The sequence below is a fragment of the Balearica regulorum genome, chromosome 18 (genome assembly GCF_011004875.1).
Source record: "Balearica regulorum gibbericeps isolate bBalReg1 chromosome 18, bBalReg1.pri, whole genome shotgun sequence".
NCBI lineage: Eukaryota > Metazoa > Chordata > Aves > Gruiformes > Gruidae > Balearica > Balearica regulorum.
This window is the reverse complement of record NC_046201.1, coordinates 980,723-1,002,341: the sequence shown is the minus strand read 5'-3', so window position 1 is coordinate 1,002,341 and position 21,619 is coordinate 980,723. Positions and strand designations below refer to the sequence as shown.

Below are 21,619 nucleotides of genomic sequence, written 5' to 3'. Positions count from 1 at the left end.
GCTCAGGTTTAATTAAACCAGCGCAGGCTGTGTCCGTTGACGAGCCTAAGGCATGGCAGCCAGAAAGGGCTCTCCAACATGTGCATCGCAGCGGGGCGAGCGGCTCCCTCCAGCCTCCCCACCAGTGAAGCCAAGAAATGGTTCCTGCTTTAATTACCAGCTTCCCGGAGGAAGGAGCTGGCTGCAGGGCAGCGGCTGGGAGCCGGGGGGGGACACGCAGCCCCCTCCTCGCTGTCACGGCTCCGAGAGCCACACGGCCACGTGCCCCGCGCACAGATGCCGTGCACGGGAGGCCAGGCGGATCCAAGCGTTCCCAAGAACAGGCAGTTCTTTAAAGCTTTCCTCCCAGCAGGGTGTTCTCAGGCAGGGGAGGGATTAGACACGCTCCGCACCCCCAACACGGCTCCAGCAGGAATCTTTTTGCGGAGCTGTCGGTGCCACATCTCCGAGAGCTCAGCAGGGAGCCAGGAAGCCCAAACCCACAGGGCACATCCCGGCGGAACGGGCTGTGGAGCAGCCCCCCGAGCAGAGCGGGAGGACACTGGTGCTGCAGCCCAGCCCCACCTGGCAGCTCCGCCTGAGCGATAAGGCACCAGAGGTGGCAGATTACTTTAATCAAAGGTAGTCAGCCTTAATCCATCCTCCAGGCTGGCAGCAGAGGGGCAAGGGTTGCATTACATCACGCTATTTCACTGTAGCGAGAAGCTAAAGAGCTATCCCAACAATCTCCTCCTTTTTACAGAGCCCCCACCGTAGCCACAAGAGAAGATTCAATCTCCTGCCTTCATCTCTCCATCTTCCTCCCCCTCGGTTTCCACACCCTGTTCACCAGCAGCTCGGAGGAATTACCAAGCAATGAGACCCGTTCACAGATTCCTGAACGGTCACCAATAGACATGTTTAAAAGTATCCTTGGTGATAACAAAAGGCAAGGTTTTATAACAAGTCAGCAATAAATTGTTGGGAATAGGAGAACAAATGCTCAACACCCAGAAAAGCTAATTTCCAGCAAATGGAGAGTTCAAAAGGAAGAGATGTGTACAAGTTTACTTAGGAAGGACACTCAGGCTCTAGTCTCCGAGTTTCTATTAAGAGAAGGTTTCATGCATTACAAAGCGATTTTTCCTTCCCTAGTTTATAAGCCAATTAGATAAAGACCAAGTTAATCCCTTATTGTGTTCAGAGAGCCACAAGCAGACACCAAACACAGAGATTAGCCCGTTTGTTTAACCGCCTCCCCGGGTTTTGGCGGCCGAGACTCGCACAGCCCAGGTAAGCACTAAGCCCCGGCAGAGCGGGGCCCTCGGCCGCATCCCACCTCCAAGGCAGCAGCCCTCCTCCACCCAGCCCTGTAAAGGGACTTTAATCCAAAGTCCTCTGGTCTCAGGAGTTTACCTGCACTCCAAACAAGAGCACAGAGACACAGTGGTTCACGCCAAGGGAAGCAGTGCGTAGAAATGCTGCTTTTTTCTTTTTTATGTTAGCTTTTTCCACTCCTCCCCTCCAGGCAGAGGCAGGCTGCGGCGCAGGGCTTGGGCAGCATCACCAGCCCCAGCTCTCTCGCAGGGTCACTGCACAGGCTTTACGGGCACCAGAAAGCCCAGAGCCCGGCGGGAAGAGGCAACCCCAGCTGCAGACCCACAACAGCAAGAGCTTCATGTTCCTATGGAGAAACTGGGCTCCACGTAGCCCAGCTCACATCTTTTGCCACAGAACCTCCACCAACTGGCAAACCCCAACCTTCTCCTGGTCAAACACCAACCAAAAGCACACAAAATCACCCACATATTGGGAGAGCTTAAACCAGCAGACACTCACCACTCCAGCTGCACAGCCAGGTAACAGGGAGCTGCGGGCCCATCTGTGAGGAAAGCCCTTTTCCAGCAGGGCAGTCCCCAGCACAGGAGCTGCTCTGCTCCCCCACAGACCCCTCCTCCCACACAGCTGAGCCAAATGAGGGGCTTCAGCACCGCTGAGATAAATTTGCAGTGGGAGCAGCATGACCCAGGATTTGGGATGAGCCTGGGCTGGTCCTGTGGCACCCTGGCACAGGTAGGCTGCTCCCTGGGCCAGCAAAGTCTGGGTAATCAGCAAAAAAAGATGGATTTCTCTGGTGCCCTGCCCACAGTGTGTCAGACATGCCTAAATTTGAGACCAGCTTTAGAAGCCCCTGTCCCCGTGGTTTAGTGAAGTTGCAGCTGGTTGGAATGAGAAACGGATGAACCAGTTGCTGCTGGTGGTGGTCCCGTGGCTCCTGGGAAGAGCTGGGAAAGGTCCCAGACCAGTTCCTCCCAGTATGAGCTCACTAGCTAATACCCCTGCCCCAACCAGTGAGGGGGGTCCTGCAGGGCTCACCCCACATCCAATAGTTTTGACAGAAAGGGAACGGAAAGTGTTTGTGCTCCGAGCTGACGGCGCCCAGCCGTGTGCCGGGGTGGGGGGCACAAGAGGTGGGTTTAGGGGCTATGGGGGTTCCCACCCCAGCAGACCTTTGCATGCAGACAGCCGTGCACAGCAAGCCCTTCCTCGTTAAGCCTGATTGAGTTTCCTGTTGCAGGCAGAGTGGGCTACTGCCGCTAATTACAGGACTAATTCTCTTCCCTCAGCAGAGCATCCAGGCTGCGGCTGCTCTTCCCTGTCCCTCCCCATCACACTGGGGAGCTGGGGAGCGTTTTGCCGGGCTCCTGCTGCCCCTGGGCAGCTCCGGCCATCTCGCATGGATGAGAGAGGCGGCAGCACTGTGGGGCTCTTCCCACCGCAGCCGGTCGCTTCACCGGTTTCTCAAGCTGGCAGGCAGCGCAGTCGCGGGGCTGCTTTTTAGGAGGGTCCATCCCCACACTGTTCCCTTGAGCCGGGGGACGCAGCAGTGTCAGAAGGGGTGCTGCGTACGTGGCGTAGAGAGCGAGGCAAGAAGGCTGCCCTCGCGGCGTCCCCTCAGCTGGGGAGCGCTGACTACCCCCAAAGCCAGCGTAGATGCAAACCCAAACGCTCCCTCCTCCCCTGGCCAGCCAGGCAGCTCTCGGATCCCACACACAGCACCGGCATCAAAGGAGCACGCTTTCACTGCGACAGCTTTTCCATCCTGGTCTCTGTCCACCCACGTAACAAACTCCCCTGTGAAAATGGCTTCAAGGCTCCCAGGAGATGGCACGCTGCTCCTCGGGGCTAGAAAACCGCAGCTGCTTCTGGCTGTGTCTTTTAAAACGTATCCATCACCCAGGGGTTTTTTGGGAAGCACCCTGTCAGCACCCGGCCCCCTCTTCAGCACTCCCAAGGACCAGCCCAAGGCCCCGAGCGGGAGCCACGTCCGTTGCCTCCTGCCTTCTCCCCACCCGGGTTTCAGGGTGCAGCGTGGAGGGAGGAACCAGCCCAGAGTCGGATCCGGCAGGTGCTGCGCAGACACGCGACAGGGGCTGAATGGATGCCCAAAGCAGCACCAAGACCGAGGTGGTGGCAAGAAAAGAGCAACAAAAGCTGCAAGATAAATTTATGCAAAAGCGAAGTGCCTGGCGGCATTCAAAACAGAGCACAGGAGTCCTGACCCCGAGCACCCCTCGCCAATCCCCGGACAATGTCCTCTTCCCTCTTCAGGCTTGAATCTTACACAGCCACAGTTTTTTAAATCAACATGCCAGAGTTTTGGCTGTGTTCAAGAACTCATACATCTGCTCCAACTTTCTTTGGAAACACTCAGGAACAACCTGCGGAATCCCACCAGGAACCCACACCTTTGGAGGAAAAGCTTTAGCCCTGCAAATTGGACAAGACTCGCTGTATTGATTCAGGGATAGAAACCGTCCTGTGCTCCGCTGCTGGAGCAAAGCTTCACCACTGGCCTGACGGAGGGTGCTGGTCCCGGTGCCTGGGCACAGAGAGCTTCCTCCTGACCCAGCACAACTGCTCCCGCTCCACCCAGACTGCAAAAGCTGGAGCCTGGGATCTGGCCACTCGGAGTGATTTGTGCCTTAGGAAGGACCTCCCTCTTCATCCTCCCTGATGGGAAATTCTCCTTTCCCTGGAGCAATTCTTTCCTTCAGGAAGAGCTGGTCTGCACCGTGAGGCTCGGGCACTGCGGAGAGGCTGGCAGTAACACCAAGCAAGTCTGGGTACCACAACGAACCGTGCTTCGGCAGGAATGCAGAGCAAGCTCCCGCCGAGACCAACACCACGAGAGCACCACGTGCCCAGCACAGATAATGGCCGGCACCCAGCCACCGAGGTCTGGTTGCTGCGGCGTGGCACCGAGGCAGCACGCATGCCGGAGCCACTGACACCAAACAGACAAAAAGCTTCTCAGGTACTGGAGCTCAGACCTCCGAGCCTCTTCCAAAATCCGCAGCAGACTGTTGGCTCCGTCCCCTCCCTTGTGAGTCACACGCCCACCTGAAACACAGCGTCCTCTGCCCGTCTGTCAGGACCAGCCGGAGCTGCATACTGGGCTTCTGTTCCCCGGAGACGTGCAAAGTGAATGTGAGTGTACAGGCTGCAGGGACCGGGCGAAGCTGTTCCAAAAATGATGAGAAGGGAAGTCTCTGTGCCACAGAGGGGTGGTGGGAGCCAAAGGCCAGCTCTGGAGTTTGTTTATAACTAAGTTAAGTGCCTCCGCATCAATTTGTAAATCACCTCCTGCAATTGCCCAAGTACTCAAGGAAGTTGTTGCAAACTTACAAGTGTACAGTTGCTTACACAAATATTTTTACAATGCTTAAAAATCAACCCTGAGAAACATGCTCTATACATTATCCTTGAGCAGAAGCCGGTCTGCCTGCCCACCGGAACCGCACGCAGTGCCTGGCCCTGTCCTGACTGGCACGGCCTTGCACTGCTCTCCCCTGGGGCGGCACTCGGCTGGTGCACTCAGCAGAACCGGTCTTGGTGGAGGAGAGGATCCCGTGAAGAGGAGCCCTGCGGTTTCTTCTGCCATCAGACTAATCGTCCAGTTCAGCCTCCTTTTTTCTGCTAGGAACAAAGACAAGGAATGGTTGCAGACTTAAAAAGCAGAAACCAAGAAAACCAAATAACTATGTCATCTGGTGACTAAGGGGCTCAGACACACAGCTTTTGAGATACAGGGTCATCAATGGAATGAGTTTGGTTCTGCTGTTGCACGGACCTCCAAACTAGCTAGCCTCTGCACGAGCTTCAGCACCTGCCATGGCAGGAAGGTGCGAGAGGTGTTAAGAGATGAAGCTCCAGCACAAACAGGGGCCACCCAGCCTGGCCCTGCACAGGGCCACCCCCAGGGCCAGGCCACACTGTGCAACTGCCACTACAAGAGCAGAGAAAGCCCCTCTGGCTTCTGGCTGCGTGACTCAAAGAATAGAGGAGCTGAGCAGAGCACGATGAGTTGCATCATCCAGGTGTCCTAAGGAATCCATAAGAGCTGCCTCAGTCAGCACAGGCAATCCCTCACTACCACCACCGGCAACCTTCACTCCTTCTGTTCCACCAGGGCCCCAAGAGCAGAGTGGGCTCGGAGTCCTGATCCCCAAGCAGCTCCTGGGGCTGGGCCACCTTGTACCTGCCCGGCCTGGCACTGCTGTGGGTCTGAGGGAACCCCACAGCACACTCCCGTGAACTGTGCTCAAGAGGCAGCGTAGCCACAACACACGGACTTCCAACGCCTCAGTGGACTTGCTATGGATTTGCAGCAATAAACAGAGCGGCCGCTGGCCTATGTTATGTAAGAGTGGTGGAGTCTGAGCCTCCCCGGCTTTCTGGGGGCAGAACCCAGCTCCCTGCAGGATATTTCTGTTCACCCTGGTGTCACACCTGTAGGCGGTCATGCTTTTGCTTATCGCAGGCACCGGAAAGAGACCAAATCCCCAACGACCTTCCCCAGCCTAGGACACAGCGCTCTGCGGAAGAAACGTGTGAAGTAGCATGGCTACAATCACCAGAAGTCACCCTTGATGGAGGCAGCATATGTCCTGATGTCACTTGAGCTCACCTTGTTACCCTATCTGTCCCTTTAATGTCATTACTGAAGATCATTACATGAGCAGATCCCCTTTGGAGAGGCAGCTGCTTGGGCTGCCCACACACCTACCTCTCTGGCCCAGAAGATATGACCTCCAGTGGTGAACACAGCTGCTTCCGAATATACTCCCTCGATCTAATATCAGCCTGGAATTAAGGAGGAAAATGAGTGAAAACGGATTGATCAGCCTGCTTGGTGCCTCCCCTTTGTTATCTCAGTATGCTCCTGCACACCCTGATGTCAGTACATCACAAATAGCTCTTGTACGACTGTGCTGCAAAGAGGAACCTGCATGTTTCTTTCCCTGTTTGGTTTCTGTGCCTCACTGCCAGCTGCTTGGGAGAATGAAGACTTAAAATGAAGAAATACAGGGGCCTGGACGAAACGGCCTTACTGGAGTACAGTCCCTTTCGGAAGCAGACATGACACTTGCTGAACCCTTTGCTCCTCGTAGGGGTAAGAAGGTGAGGCACTGGGCACAGACGGTTCCTGCCAGCCAGTGCCTAAGGTGTGCGCAGCCCTGACCTACCCCAGCACGGCAGGATGAGCAGCCAAAGCAGGACCCAGACCCGGCTTCCTCAGCAAATCCTGGCTGCAGCTGAGCACAACTGGCTCTATGGGACCCAGAGGACGAGGAGCCTTCCAGCACACACTGCTGTACATGAGCCTTCTTGCAGCAAGTACTGACCCAGCTGCAATCCCTCACCTTACACCTCATCGTCCAGGGATGCAACAGGCCAGCAAGAATTTCCAGCGGCTTACTAAGAAGAGGTGTTCACCGGCAAAGGGAGAGTTGCCGGGGTGATGGGCTGCTTTTCCATTTTGCTCTGTCTCTATGCCAGAACTGCAAGCCTCCTTTGATGAACCCTGGCAGCAGAGCCAGGAGAGACCTGAGAGTGGTCTTTTGTTCTTTGAACCGACCCAAATGACTTCTTCCACAGGTAGGCCCCTCCAAATGCATGCAGGAAAACGAAAGGAGCAGCTAAGCTCCTTCACAGGCCTCCCCAGCAAGAGCTCATCACTGTCTGATGAGAGATGGAACAGACTTGTTAGAAACTTCAGGGCAGGGTGAGTCTTCCTTTCCTCAAGAGGAGACATTCCAAAAAGTAAACCAGCTCTCCCACTGAACCGACAGCAGCTGCTCCACCACCCTCACTCCATAAAGGGACTGCATGCCACGATCACATGCAGGTCTCTGCAGCGCTGAGGAGTTCCTGTGCATCAGCAAAATGCTCACAGATAAAGATGCCCAAACCAAATTACTCCCCTTCAGTCCAGGACTCTGCCCACCCTTCTATTCCTTGGGATCTTCTTCATCCCTTCTGCGCAAAGCTACCCAAACCCCTCAGCCTATACTGATGTGCAAAAGCAGTATGGCCCCTGGCCCCCAGAAAGCTGTTGGGAGTGCCAAAACCATATGGACAGGAACGCAGATCTCTGCAGCATTGCAAGACAATTTAGCATGAGACAGTGGCTTATAGCTCCCTCCCCAAAAGGTGGGGAACTACTGGAGCAACTGACTTGTCCCGGAGTCCCCATGGACTCTGCCGCAATAACCTCCCCTGTATACTCGGTGACACTGTGGATGTGTCCCAGGACTCTGTAACAGGGACTCCCACTGGCATTGCAAGCAGGTGCAGGCTGCAGCCTCCAGGCTCACAGCACTCCAAGATCATCCATGGTCTTTATAGCTGTGACACTGTGGTGTTCCCAAAGGATTAGCTTTTCTGGTCACTTGTCAGCTGAGAAATGGGACTCTACCCTCCAGAGGAATCTGTAAATTGGGAGGGGAACAGGGCTGCAGAGGGCTGTGGAGAGTTTGGGAATATGGCAATCCAGCAGGCAAGTTCTCAAGAGGATATGGGAGGAAAAAAGAGAAGCTGGCGTTGCCCATTCTTGTACCCATCCCGTTCCTTCCTCTGTTCCAGCAGTTGTATGATGCAGCAACAGATGGAGAAGCACACCGCTCGTCTGCTGCATATCCTTTTCCCTAGGCAAGAGCTTGGCTCATCCTGCCTATGTGCCTGATGAGTTGGCAGTGCGATGGTAATTATGCAGCTAAAGCAGGTAAAAACATCCACTAAAAGCAAACAGAGAGAAGGCACAAGCACATCCTTGGTTCTATCGCTTCTTGGCAGCAGTTGCAAGGCAAGTGACTGACACACCTTTCACACCATCCTGCCTCGTGACTCCAAAGACAAAGCTGCCACGGAAGACAAGGGGAGCAGTTTACGCGCCAGGCTGTAGCCAGGCTCTGGGCTCTGCTTTCCAGTACCAAAATCAAAAGGAGTAGTGTTGAGACTCTACCAAATTCGTGGTTTACTGCCCTCCTCATTTGAAACTGAGCTTGGAGCCATTGCCAAACCTCATCAAACCCATCCTCACGCAAGTGTCTGGTTCCTCCCTTCCTCTTCTGGTACGCTCTCCTGTGACAAGAGTCCTCCTGAGCTCATCAGGAAAACTGGATTGCAGTTTGACTGGATTTATCAGCAATGCAGGACAGCACGTGGTCAGAGAGGAGCAAGGACCAACAGAAAGCCCAAGAGCTACAGAAGGTGTTGCTGGACATCTACTGGATGCTGTCTTTCCCCAGAAGCGTTACTGATCACCTTTCCAGTGCTGCATCATACTAGCAGAAGACTCTCAGATGCTATCACAAGCATGCAGATCTCAGGCTCTTGGGCAACTTCGAGAATCGGCGTTGACTTTTACATTCCCTCAAAGTTTTTTTCTTTTTCAGAAACTTCCTTTCTCAAAAACACTGCTACGCCGTGACATTTTAGAACAGCTGCTGTGCCCCACCTCAGAGACAGAGTGTCTCTCTCCACTTAAAAAGCAGTATGTGACCTTCCCAGCTGGAAAAGCTTCACAGCATATGATGATCATGCTAATAAAGTGGGTTAACGCATCCCCAGTGGCTGTCCTTGAAGCATTCGCTCCTCTCATCGCTGTTCTACTTCTGAAGAGTCTCTCCCGTACCTCAGGAAGCTCCCCACCACCCCTCCATCCCTGCCGCTCCTAGTCAGCCCTCTCGGGTGGAGGCTCTGCCTGCTTACTGCTGGAAACGCAGCTCCACAACTGCTTAATGATTCTGCAAGCTTGAGAATGAACAATAGTTACATAAGGGGTGGTTTGTTTGGGAGGTTTTTTTCCCTTCTCTCTATAATTGGACAGTTTCATAACTGAGCTGACAAATAACTTTGATCACTCTTCAGGATAAGAGATTATGTGATGTATTTTATAATAAGGGAAGGAGGTGGTTCAATAGAGTCCCTACTGGGAGACCAAGGTAGCAAGAGTCTACATCTACAAACTACTTTTCTAGGGAAGAAAAACCCAACCACATTCTGCTGATAACATAAGCAAACGCTTGATTAGGTGGCGAGTGACTGGCCAGTCCCCACTCTAACACAGTGCTGAGAGACAGCTTAACCCAGCGTATTAACCGAGAGGCTAATCAATAAGATGGATAACTGTCCCGTAATAATCCTCACAGATTGTTTCTATTTTCAGAGGGGACTAGTGCTGGCATTAGAGTCTGGAATTGTTGCTTTGCCTATCTTATGAGGGGCAATGGTGATCCCTGTGTACACAGCAAGCGTGGGGTGGGGGGTACCTCTGAAGGGAGGCAGAGCTTGAGTATCAGCTCCAGATCTCTCTGCTGGGCCACGGGAGCTGTTCACGCAGAGGAGAGGGACGATGGCTTCTTCTTCACTTCTCCTAAGGGCAAGTGTTTAATATTTCACATGGAGTGACCTGCAGAAATTCACAGCTCTGGGCAGGCCTACTTCTGTCCTTCCTGGTGGGCTGGAGCAACGTCAGGCTGTCCCATCCGGTGCTCCCTGAGCCAGCAGGAACCAGCTGGGCAACTGCCAGCTGGAGCTAAAAGGATCATCAAGTGAGCTGGAGGCTGGTGTGCAGCCAACCGGGAACCTGGAGAGTCAGTCCCAGCGCAATCCTTGTCAACTGGAGAGTGTTAAAAGCTTCTGTTTCCCCGCTGTGCAGGGGGATCCTGCGTCTGGGCAGGCTTGGAGCGTGGGCAAACGCTGGAGAGGGGTTCTGCCCTCTGCCAGAAGTAGGCAAGGGCAGTTGCTCTCAGGAGGGCTTGGTATTGTTCCAGCGCCACTCAGCTTGAATGCTTTGCTTGTTATTCTGGGTTGACAGCTCCTGCCTACCTCAATCCCCGTCTGGGTAGCTCCAAATCTCTGCAGAAGAACCTCAAAACCTCACAAGCTGGCTGGGCAGAGAGATCACCCCCATGCAAGCAAAATTCTCCCAGATCCGCCTTGCACTTACACATGGAATAAGGACTAAGTGGGATGTAAATACTGATTGTAGGTGATAATGAACTTCCCTCTGCTTTCTCTGAAAGATCACTTCTCTCACCTGCATCACAGCTACAGTTGCTTTGGCAGCACGACCACATTGTGGGCTGAATGCAAATCAAAGTGTTTCTGAGCACCGCCTGGATACTGTTGCATGCCGAAGCAGCACCACACACCCTATACAGACTGGCCAGCCATACCTCTAGGAAAGTAGGAGGTTTAAGTTCCCACAACAGTTGTACAGCACTACACATGCTGCAGCACAGTACTGCCTTCATACAAACCGTAAACACATCCTCAAGAAGGCACGGGCAGCTGAGCTGTCTTAAGAGCACTTTACTTCCAGGGCTACCAGAACTTAGAAACTACAAGCTAATGATCCAGTGGTCTTTCACAACACTGGGGCAGCTGTAAGCACATCACCCCTCAGGTCTGCAAGCTTGTTCTGGGGACACGCCAGAGCAAAAAGGCCAAGTCAGTCACCCAGGCAGGATTCTCCACAGCCTTCTACTTCCTAACTCCAGCTTTAGGTGCTCAAAAGCTGAGGCTTCCAGCACTGCCCCATGTCAAGATCTGAGACAGTCACCATTCAGAGGAACTGCGACAGGGAAAAGTCCCATGGAAAGTTGTAGATGTCCTTATCTCCTGCCATCGCTCTACCTCTACAGCAAACACACTCCCTTTGGGATTTTCAATTTCTCTGTAAGGAAAGCGACAATTCATCTCATCACATTAAATAAAGGTCACAGTTAGAGAACTGGAAGAGTCTCAGAACACAGGTAAATACTGGAGATCGTTGGAAATGAAACAAGGGTGATGAAAAGCTCCAAGACAGCTTTTTGTTTCCAAAGGGAATGCTTTTCCCCTTTCCTCTGAACACGCCAAACTGCAGAGCTAGCTCAGAGCTCTGCGGAGGCATCTGTCCCTTGCTGGGAGAGATTACATAAGAAGATCTATCAGCCTACTCCCGTCTGGCAGGTAGTGGTTTATGAAATCAGAAACTCCAGTTCTGGTATGGGCACTTCAAGGTTTGTTTTGCTCCAAGGTGTTAGATTTTTGTTTGGTTTATAACTATAGACTCAAGACTCTGTTTTCAGACAACACTGCAGTACCAATGAGAAGCTCCTGTGTGCAGAGACTGCGTGGCAGCCCTCAGCAGGATCACCTTAGTGCTGCTCTGAGGAGCTGCAGAGCAAAGGTGGCTAGGCACCTGACACGCACGGCGGTGCAGCGATGCGAACGGCGTGATCCAGGGCACCGCTACAAACACGGACATCTGAACGGGCCCCACTCCCTGGGCAGTCGCTGGCTCTGGCCTGCCTGAGCCACCAACAGCAGGGTGACCCTGAAAGAAGGGAAGCACTTGTCAAGCTGGAAGTCCCAGAGGCTTTATGCTTCTCCAGATCCTTTCCTCAAGCCCTGCTGCGGTTTAATTAGTCTGAAGCTGAGCCTTGGTGGCAGCTGCGGCTCACGGACGGTGATTCAGTGCTGTCACCTACCGGCTGGCTGCCACCCCAGAGCCTGCAGCTCCTTGTGGAGTGCAGTACCAGGGAAAAGCCCAGAGGAGCAGCACTGCGGTCTGTGCTAGGCTCAAAGTACCCAGGAAAACTGCATTTCCAGCTCCTCTGTATTAACATCAGCATCGCAGAAGTTGCCTGCAGAGAGGAACCAAGAAATCAGTCAGGCTGGGTCTGCAGTAAGGACTGTGTGTGCTTCCGGGCACTGCGTCAGGAGAACGAGCAAGGAAGAAGGATCAGTTAACTACCATGTAACCACCGCCACAACAGGCAGGGGAGAACATGCCAGCAAGAAGGGTGCCAGCTGTAGAACTGTCAGTCGCAGATGAGTGGCAAACTGCGGCTCTGAGACGTTGCCATCCACAGCCCCCTCCACGCCTGCTTGCCTACTTCCCTCCTCCAGGCCTGCCTTCCCCTTCCTCAGCTCCCCTGCTTCGGTACCTGACGGATGGGCTCCGGGATCCGGTACCTGCAGCAGGACTTGACTAGATGCACGGCTGTCTCCAGGCACACCCTGTGACCCACAGAGATATAAAGCGGCTTAGAGCTGTTGTTGTAGCTACGCAGGACCTGTGCATTCAGAAACAAGAAAGATCAAATACTTAAGAGGCTTATTTTAACAAATACAGAGTGGCAGATGAATCATAAGCTAGCCAGTTGCCTTCAGAAGGTGGGACGGTGGCTCTGTATTTGGTAACTCCCAGCCTTCTTGATCCTCTACTTCCCAGTATCTCCTCTGAGGGACTGCCTGCCCTTTCAGACCCCTGTGGACCTTCCCCAAATGCCTCACGCTGCTCTGGGAAGCAGTGGGACTTGCTAATGCAGACTATGCTGAAATAACACCAGCTGCAGGAAGTTTCTTATATCCACCCATCTCCCGTGCAGCACTCAGAAGAGTCCCGTGCTCCCATATTTCATCCCAGTAGGCTGCTACAGAATTGGCACCTCTCTGTGCTTGTGGTTCCTAAACGGGGGTGCTGGAGCACGGCACCTGAGATGCCATAGCCACGGACATGAGCATATCCAACACCTTAACTGTCAGCTCTTTCTACAAACGCCTGAGCTCACAGGAAGGGGAAAGCAGTGTTAATGTCACCTGCTGACACCGCGTCTTCCTGAACTAATAGCACTGAGACAGTCCCACTGTAGAGACAACATCCTCCAGCACTCCCAGCCACACAAAGCTGGAAGACTTGATGGCCAAGCAAAGAGGAACCCCCCCCTCTGCAGCTTACCATGCCCAGGACTCCCCCCGAAGCGCCCCTCAGTGGGAACGTATCTCCTTCCCTCCGCAGGGAATGAACCTAGGGATAAACACACACAAGATCAGTTAGTCAGTACACGTATGCGGCTGTCCCAGTGCTCCTGGGATATTAAAGAGTGGAAATAAATTCCCCGCCTGACCTAACCTGCTCTCTGTGCAGCTCATCCCTGACCAAGCCATCCACCTGTAGGAGGTTCTTGGCCACTCCAACGCACGGTAGATCCGTCAGGACTCCGAGGTGACAGGCCACACCAAATCCTGCCAGAAACAAGTCACTGTAACTGCAGGACACCAGAGAACACGAATCTCAAGCAGCAGCATGGGCACCCTGGAGAGCAGGGCTCTCCCGTGAAGTCCTACCTCTGGGATGGAGCAGGCCGTTCCCATCTACAAGAAGTACCTGAAAAAGCCAAAAAAGAAATGTTATTTCCTGTGCACTGAGAGCCACTCCAACAAGCAACCAGTGATGCTGGCCATGTAAGGAAGGAGAAGCCTCTCTCAGTCCTTTTACTTCTCTCTGTTAAGAGTCTTCCTGCGGTGCTGCCTACACCTGACTCTAAATGATGAGCAGCACGAGCTCTTAGGGGCTGGCAGCGCTCTTCACTGGTGCTGCACACAGAACAGCACTCCCATTGCCAAGGGAGGCCTGGCTGTTCTTGGCTTAGCATCCCTGGTCTCTAAGGAAAGGGCAAGAGACGCTTCAGTAGGACTCTGACACTGCCCTTCCCGCCCCGCCGGTGGAAAACAGCCAGACAGCGCGGTCTCAGGAGAGGGGGGAATGCTTTTCAGCAGTACGCTGCACCCTCACAACATCTCAACTCAGGACAGAGAACTATGCCACACCTGAGGTTTGAGCTTGGGCTCCTCCTGCTGAAGTCTCTGAACAGCTTCCACCAGGAAAGGGACCTCCCGGAAGGCCAAGAATCCCGGCACGTACGGGGCGCTCACAGCCACCATCCGGCAATCCTCATACAGCACCTGGGAGCAGTGGGACAGTGCAGAGATAACGACCTCCAGGGCTTTGCTGGTTGGTTCCTGACTGTTTCAGAGGCACCTCCCCTGGTTTACGTCCCCTAATCTCATCTTTTTTTAAAATACTCTGCTTCTGGATCTCTCCCACAAAGCTACTGCCCTTGGGTTGTGTCAGTCACTCGGAGAAGGGATAATGAACTGCTGACAGAAGAGGGCTGAACATCACCTACCACACCCCACTTGAGAGTGAAGTCCTTGAAAGGAAATGGGGGCAGCTATTCAAAGAGACAGCGGGGCACCTCAGAGCTCACCCAGCCAGAGCATTATCAAAGGGTGTCTGTCCCTCTGTGGGGACAGGCCAAAAGAAGCCCTGCAAGACAGGACAAAACCACCACCGTGCAAGGCAAGTCAAGAATCGAGGCAGGATTTGAAATTTGGTTCATAAAAATCCCAGTGGGCAATGTTGAACTTTATTTCTCTGTTTGTTATAGGTTTTACAGTTAATTTTTATATCCTTTTGAAAGCCGGGAAAGAGACCAAAAATCTTTATTAATTCAAGTAAATTGACTGTGGGGTGTGGGAATCATGGCGGTTTTGAAAAGGCTTTTGTATGGTACATCCCATATTATTAGTCGATTCCCAGCAAGAACTCACAAACAAGAGATCTGCTGTTTGAGCGCGACAAATGCTTTCATCTCCTCTCGTGATGGGCACTGAATAACAACGCTCCTTTTTGTCTCCTTCTGGATAGTAGCCAAGACTGGTTATTTTCAATATACACCTAAACCAGGTTCAGACTTCTGTGCCTGACCAGGGACTACATCTCATCACGGTATTTTCTGATTCACCGACTAAGTGGAATGCCTGCTAAAGCTGTCCCTCAACACCTCTTAAGCTCCCTACGAACCTCTCACAATTAGGAGCGGTTCATGGCGCATCTTCCTAAGCTCATGTCTAAATCCGTACAGGTATTTTTTTCCTCTTTCTTGTGAACGTAGGGTCGGAGGTCGTGGTGAACGTACGCGTGGTAACTTACTGACGTCCCACGAGGCAGAGCTGCAGTAGGTAACAGCCTTTGTGTAAGTGTCGTGCGGAAACCCTGCGGTTCCCTGGGCACGACCCCAAGCAGCGAGGCTGTTCATTGCCGTTACCTCCAGAGCCGGGTAGCTGAGAACCACGAGGGAAGCGCAGGCACGGGTGTCATCTCCTTTGATATAAGACAGGTCCACACCTCCCACCCTCTCCAGTCCCGTCAAACTGGAGTCCTTCTGCCACTCCTCGGTGTCCTCCGCGACCACGCTGGCCTTTAACCGGGCCTGCTCTCTGGCGAAAGACCACACCGCCGCGCTGGGCCCGGCCGCTGGCCCAGCCCGACCCGCACCACGCCCCGAGGCCGGCAGGCGCGGGGGGAGCCCGGGGAGCCCACCACGGGGGCAGAGCACCGGGGGGGGGGGTGGGTGGTGTCTTCTCGAAGGGCCCCAGAACCCGTGGGGACGCGGGAACCCCGCCGCTTTCTCCGACAAGGGGAGCCGGGGGGGTGCAACGCCCCTCGCTTTGCGCTCGTCCTCACGGGGGCCGTGGGTGTGCGGGGAAGGGACGGAAGGGGAAGGGGCCCCCGCCGCGGCTGGCCCGGTACCGAGCGGGAGAGAAGGGGATCCCGCGGGCCCCCCCGCCCCCGCCATACGCGGCCCAGCCCGCAGCCGCACACGGTTGCCATGGCCACCGCCGGCCCCCCCCCCCTCCCCCCGCGCATGCGCAGGGCGCCGCGCCGTTACCGTGCCCAGCGGCGGAGCGTGACGTCCGCCGGCGGCTCCGCCGCGCGCCCCGCCATGGCGCCGCGCCGGAAGGGCCCGTCCTCCCCTCACACACACCCACACACCCCCCGGGAACCCGGGCCGAGAGCGGCCGTTCCGGGCGCGGCGGCGAAGGAGGCGGGAGGAGCCGCGGAAGCCAGGAAAAAGTTTTATTAGGAAAGAGCGGCCGGAGGTCCGGGAGAGGGGCCCTGCCCCGGGGGTGGCGGCGGCGGGACAGCCGGGGCTCTGCCGCGGCGGGAGGGGAAGGCAGTGCAGGAGCAGCGGCTGGCAGTGGGTCCGGTGCTTCCGTAGTGGAGCGGCGAGGAAGGGGCGGGAGAGATAGGGAGTGCAGAAAAAATGCCCAATTTTTAAAAAAAAAATAAAAAAAATCCTTCATCGTTATCAGGCGGCTGGGAGGGGAGGTTTTACGGTGCCTCCAAAAGGCTCAGCGTACGGGTACAGCTGTCAGCTGCTTCTCTGCCATCTTCCTGCTGCATGGAAGCATCTCATCTTTGCATCACACTAAGTTAGTAAAAAAAAAAAAGCCGAAAACCCAAGCAACAAACCCGAAAACAGACCCCGCCGAGCTTCCAGAAGCTCACCCCCAGCCCTGTGGTTGTGGCACGGGAATTCCCTGGGGCTGAAGGACAGAGCAGGCCTAGCTCTCCCTGCGCTCCCTCTTGAAGACAGCGGCTGCTTTCCACGTAGCAGCAGCGTGAGAGAGAAGAATCTCATCTGGGAACGTGTCTTGCAGCTCTGTAGCCAGCTCAGAGTCTTTTGCGTCGAGGTAAGGAATGAGTGATTCCTTCAGGCTAGAAAACAAAGCAAAAAGTAGTGTTAATAGGTGGTGTACAGCAAACCACAAATGGCACTAGTATTTCGTGTGGTAGGAATGCACCACCGTTAAGTATACAGAGTTTTAATATGTGCATTGTGTGGTGAGAAGGATTAAACAGAGAAGCTAAATTAGTAACAATAGATCTGTACAGCCCAAATCAACCCACAGTTGTTACCTCCATGTGGGTCGGAATTCATCCACAGCCTGGACACGTCTCAGCTTCAGGACTATCATTTCATGGAGCTCCTGCAGGAAGGTTTCCAGCCTTGAGTGGACAAGGAAGGCGTTGAGGAGCTTGGCAAGCTCTGGAGTGAGCTCAGTTTTGTAGTCTGTACTGATGTCTACAAAAGGTTCCTAAAAATGCAGCGAGGAAGAAAAAACAAAACAACCGACCATACACATTTGAGCAACTTCCATTCCAGAAAAGGAAACAGCTGATTAGACCCTGACATTATTGGTGTACCTTACCCTTTTGAGGCGCAGAAGCTGCTCAGATTTGTGGGTAGAGAGAAGTTGCCACAGGGCTATGCTGTGCTTTAGGTGGCATCGTCTAAGGACCTGAAAGAAATACACATATATGGAGCGCACCTGGAGGTAAGGGATGTATTTTGGAACCTGTCTACGCCCTGCCCTGCCCACGCAGGTCAAAACTGTAGAGGAGCACAACTGCCAGGGGTTCATCAAGCCCTTCAGCCTGGGTGCAGAAGCCCGTCTGCAATGGGCTTCTCTCTGCCTCTTCCCCATTTTGCCTCCAATAACCCATCCTTTTGGTATCATCAAAGGGAGTGGGAAAGCGGTAGGGCTCTGTCACATGTGCTTGTCGTAACATAGGGCCTCTTTTCACACATCATTAGCAGATAAAAGCGGTGACAGGGGAAGGGTTTGAGAGGTAAAGGGTATTTTCAATCCTGCTCAGCACCAGGCAAGCCAGTGTCAAAGCTGGCTCATAATTGAAAGTTCTCCTTTTTCTCAGTTTTAGCATTGCAACTAATTATGCTGACACCCAACTGAGAATTCTCCTTCCTGGTGCCAACAGAAGAGCTCAGATCTGCAGAGAAGAGTTCACCCTTCTGCACATCCCACACCTGACCCTTCTGTAGGGTTTGCAAGAACCTGCTGAGCATCACAAGCTATTAGGTGCTCCCACCTGGCAAACACTGGTTGCAGGGGAAGTGAAAATTGTTTCCCTCCCCACACTGTTGAATATGGTGGGGAGGGAATACCTCTCTCATACCTTTTCAAGCTGAATTTTGCTGAAGATCAGGCTGGATTTAGTATAAACCAGTGCAGATTTTATCCCATAAGAGCTTTGCTCTCGGGACTCACCTGCAGTACATGAGGGTTTGTCTGATCTCCCATCTGCAGAACTTTTTCTATGTAGTCAGTCAGAGGCATTTCAGCATTCTCTCCAGCCATGGCCAGGAACCCCAAGGTAATTTCAGTGACGGACAAGGCATCACAGGCATCGCTATAGGACTGCAGTTCACCGCTGATCATGTTCATCACAGAACTGGGGAGAGCACTCTGAAAAGTAGAGTCAAAGCAGTTGCTAATATTAGTTTAGAGCCATTCCTTATTGCTGCTCAAGTTGCTAAAGACATGGAAGACCCCCACATCTAGGAAACTGAAAATGCTTCACTGTATCCCTTTCCTTTGTAAATCCTGACTGACAAAAGGCCGGTTTGCACATATTCAGGCATGCCTAGATTAGCAGATGAGCCTTCAGAGCAGGTGAACAAGGCAAGTGACAGAAGACTTTTCTTGGGATGTCAAGGGTCACATGCTTGCCCTGTTTCCTCCAGTGCAGGAACCCACCTGACCCAGCTTATTCCTGACATCATTAAACAGCTGTTCGTAATTCCGATCATGTCTGTACACGAGGGTAGGTATTCCCTGTCAGGAGAGAAACCCATGGTTGTAAAGCTTTGGCAACATTGCTAACCCTGCTACAGTGCATGCCCGGCTGCAGCAAACACCGCAGGGCTCCAACATCAGCCAAGAAGTTGTCTGCAGAAGACATAGCTGGCTGTCTTGTCCTACCGTTAGGGTGATGAGTGGTTTCCCCTGCAGGAACTTGCTGATGACGTGCTGCTGGATCCTCTCCAGATCAAAGTCCTGCAATGTCTCCCCTCCTTTCTCCATGCTGTACTGGCAGTTGGACAAGATCAGAGGAATCAGGTCTCTCTCAACCTCATAACTGATTAAGTGCAGGTCAGCCACTTCTGATGGACTGACCAAGTACCTGCAGAAGAGAAAGCAGTCTCCATTCAGAGCGAGAAGCCTTTGTGAAGCAGGGAAAGCTGATTGTGTGGTAGCAGGAAATACAACACAGCCAAAAAAAATGCCTAGCTGGAATAGCAACATACCTATCATCCTCCTTGATGTGTTTGTTCACTGAGTGGATCAGGTCATTGTGCAGACTAATGAGATAACTGGCTAAGGCTGTGGAGCAGAGGCCCAGCCCCTGTCGACGTGGCAGAAGGACCTCAAGTTTGCTGTCCAGGGTCAGGTCAGCATCACAGTAACCTTTAGGAAGCTTAATTTCCCCTGAAATAAAAGGCAGAGAAGACTGCTTGAGGTGGCCCAGAGCCAGCCCATGATGAGCACAAAGCCCCTCCTGAGCTGACCCAGGGCAGGAGAAAGTATACAACCTGAAAAAAGTAGCACCCTTTCCATTATTTATAAGCACTAAAGGGAGCAAGTTCAGGTCAGAATACTACAAGAGGGAAACAAATTCTTCCATTTGCACCTAGATCTTTTTAAACCTTTAATGGCCAAGGTCAGTTCTGAGGATGTGTCTCAGCATTGCTGATGACAGGAACTTGAACTGCCAAGGGCAGTAGCAGAAGAGCATTGTCTGACAGCTGGCAAGCCCTTGTTTGCTTGCAGCACTCTAAGAACAATGCTGGGAAGGAAAGGTACTCACCATTGGTGCCCAGTGAGCTTCTCAGCTTGTTCCAAACGGACAGAAACACATTCACTCTCCTCTGAAACAGGTCCCTCATCACATCTGAGGAGTAACAGAAAGACAAATCCTTGAAACACCTTTTACTGGCAACACCGTGAAACTCCGTAATAGAAGTTTTCAAAGCACACCACTGCTCAAACAGATCAAGAGAGACTAAACAGACATTAAATAGTTTTCTAATGTTATCAAATTGAGTAATTTGCTCTGTTTCTTTATGTTCTTCCATTATTGTCTGCTATTGGCTCAGGCTACAAAGCTGGATGGGTCCTTGGTCTGATTCTGCATGACTTTTAGTACTTTTCCCTAAATACTTAAAAATATAAGTAATTGTACATAAGTACAATTGAAGGAGTTGCCACACAATGGTTGTATGCTGCTCAGGAATGGAAGGCAAGGACATTTTTCCACCTTTTAGGCAGGCTCTACTCTAGCGCAGAGCTTAAAAATTCAACATACTCACTGTTGCATTCAGGGATTTAATCTTGCCTGGCTCTGAGCAGAGTCCCTACCCCTTGTGAACAATCTTCCTGTGCTTAATTCTCTTTAAAGCCACCTGATGACTTTTCCAAACACAACTCCAGGGTTAAGGTCTCCAACTCATTTGGATGGGAGTTAAAAGGAAAATATGAGGGCTTAAGATTGCAAGCTCAAGAGAAGTTTTCACTTTCATTTTCCACTTTCATTTTCCACTGGACTATCCAGTGCTTTTTGTTTCACTAATTACAGTTTTGGAACAGTGTTCTCACCCGAGAGGGGTTCATTGATGAAGTCTCTGATCGAGCAGTGCTTGACATCAGCAGTGTTCTGAAATCGCCTCACCAAGTCTCTCTGCAGAGCCAGAATCTCTGGTAAGAATTTAACCAGCCTCAGTTCTGTTTCCTGGAAGAGGAAAGGGAGCCTGTGAGTAAGGTTGTCCTTGGACAAACTAGTTTTGAATACTTTTACGGAATTACTTTTTAAATGTTTAAAAGAAAAAAATATTTTACACATGCAGTTCTGAAGATTATAGAAAGTTATGAGAATAAAGACACCGTATAATCAAACAGTGGTTTGGTCCTGGGCCACTGGCTCTAGGTGACCCTGCCTGAGCAGCGGTGGGACCAGAGGACTTGCAGAGGTCCCTTCCAACCTCAACCAGTCTGTGGTTTGGTGAACTGATCTCTGAACATCGTGGTCTCTCCTCCCTGTATCACACCCACCTTCTGCAGAAACTTCCAAAGGAGAGGGACAGTGTCCTTGGCATTCTTTTGCTGGACTACATGGGCCAGGTTCTCCACTGAAATCCTCTTTCGGCAGCTCCACATCTTGGAATGATGTATGTGACTGTCCTTTGGCAGCTGGGACAGGAAAGTGGCCGGGTCACCATACACTATTTTCACTACGGGATTGGAAGAAATTCTCTCATCCCCTTGTATTTGTCTATTTAACTTCAGAAGTTTTTTATCCAAATCCTGTATTTAAAATAAAATAAAATAAAATATCAGAATTTCAGTGTGCCACCATGTTGAACCTCCACTACAGTATATTTCCCTGATAAAGATGAACTCCTAGGGAAGGCATGTAAAACACACTGCCAGACAGCTGTTTATACCATAAAGTTATTCTTTGCTCTCCAGCTCATCCAACTTGCAGGTCCTCCATTCCTGAGATGGCGGGGGGCGGGGGGGAGGTGTGCAGACAGGATTCATTTGAGGCAACCATGTGCTCACTTGGAGAAATGCTTTCAACTGAGCTAAGACATTTCTGCTTTTCCAGCTATACAAAACCATCATAGCACAACTCGAGTCTCAGATACTCATTTCCACAGGTAGAATAAAGGTGGTTGACTCTTACAAATTAAAGCTAACCTGCAGTTGTGTCATAAATGGCTTGGCTTTAGGACTAGCCAGGTGAGGTGTAGCACAAATATTACAGCAGGTGAGATTTCCAAATAAGTGGATTTTGAACTGCTCAACTACTGCA

The 21,619-nt window shown here is 52.3% G+C and overlaps 2 protein-coding genes across 12 annotated transcripts in view; both read right to left on the bottom strand.

The window, feature by feature from the left end:
• Positions 1 to 4,673: 4,673 nt before the first annotated feature.
• On the bottom strand, positions 4,674 to 15,950 carry ENDOV (endonuclease V). 7 transcript variants are annotated; one of them, XM_075771071.1, is made up of 9 exons: positions 15,834 to 15,950; positions 15,210 to 15,381; positions 13,930 to 14,064; positions 13,447 to 13,486; positions 13,232 to 13,344; positions 13,058 to 13,126; positions 12,264 to 12,392; positions 6,050 to 6,126; positions 4,674 to 4,959 (listed from the first exon to the last, which is right to left on the bottom strand). In XM_075771071.1, exons 1-9 carry the CDS (start codon positions 15,887 to 15,889, stop codon positions 4,929 to 4,931), a joined length of 822 nt encoding a protein of 273 aa, XP_075627186.1. In that variant the 5' UTR covers positions 15,890 to 15,950; the 3' UTR covers positions 4,674 to 4,928. The 7 variants fall into 7 exon arrangements, with proteins under 7 accessions (XP_075627186.1, XP_075627187.1, XP_075627185.1 ...); XM_075771072.1 differs by having other exon boundaries at positions 4,674 to 4,956; XM_075771070.1 differs by having other exon boundaries at positions 12,292 to 12,392.
• A 141-nt stretch (positions 15,951 to 16,091) lies between these two features.
• The window catches only part of RNF213 (ring finger protein 213), a 52,350-nt gene continuing 46,822 nt past the window's right edge, over positions 16,092 to 21,619 (bottom strand). For all 5 annotated transcript variants that reach the window (XM_075771061.1, XM_075771065.1, XM_075771060.1 and 2 more), the window contains 10 exons: positions 20,857 to 21,108; positions 20,404 to 20,536; positions 19,616 to 19,699; positions 19,056 to 19,236; positions 18,730 to 18,931; positions 18,505 to 18,582; positions 18,016 to 18,213; positions 17,158 to 17,247; positions 16,865 to 17,043; positions 16,092 to 16,663 (listed from right to left, as the gene is read on the bottom strand). In XM_075771061.1, coding sequence (XP_075627176.1) covers positions 16,510 to 16,663; positions 16,865 to 17,043; positions 17,158 to 17,247; positions 18,016 to 18,213; positions 18,505 to 18,582; positions 18,730 to 18,931; positions 19,056 to 19,236; positions 19,616 to 19,699; positions 20,404 to 20,536; positions 20,857 to 21,108 — 1,551 coding nt within the window. In that variant the 3' untranslated portion in view covers positions 16,092 to 16,509. The remainder of the gene's footprint in view (positions 16,664 to 16,864; positions 17,044 to 17,157; positions 17,248 to 18,015; positions 18,214 to 18,504; positions 18,583 to 18,729; positions 18,932 to 19,055; positions 19,237 to 19,615; positions 19,700 to 20,403; positions 20,537 to 20,856; positions 21,109 to 21,619) is intronic.

What these genes read in the sequence shown, in the direction of transcription:
- ENDOV (XM_075771066.1), bottom strand. Translation starts at nt 15,740, where the DNA reads ATGGCGGGGGCGGGGGGGCCCGCGGGATCCCCTTCTCTCCCGCTCGGT. An exon ending in TCAGCTACCCGGCTCTGGAG is followed by an intron (nt 14,065 to 15,209) that starts GTAACGGCAATG and finishes CACTGCTCCCAG; the next exon opens with GTGCTGTATGAGGATTGCCG. An exon ending in CGGGGGGAGTCCTGGGCATG is followed by an intron (nt 12,393 to 13,057) that starts GTAAGCTGCAGA and finishes CTGAATGCACAG; the next exon opens with GTCCTGCGTAGCTACAACAA.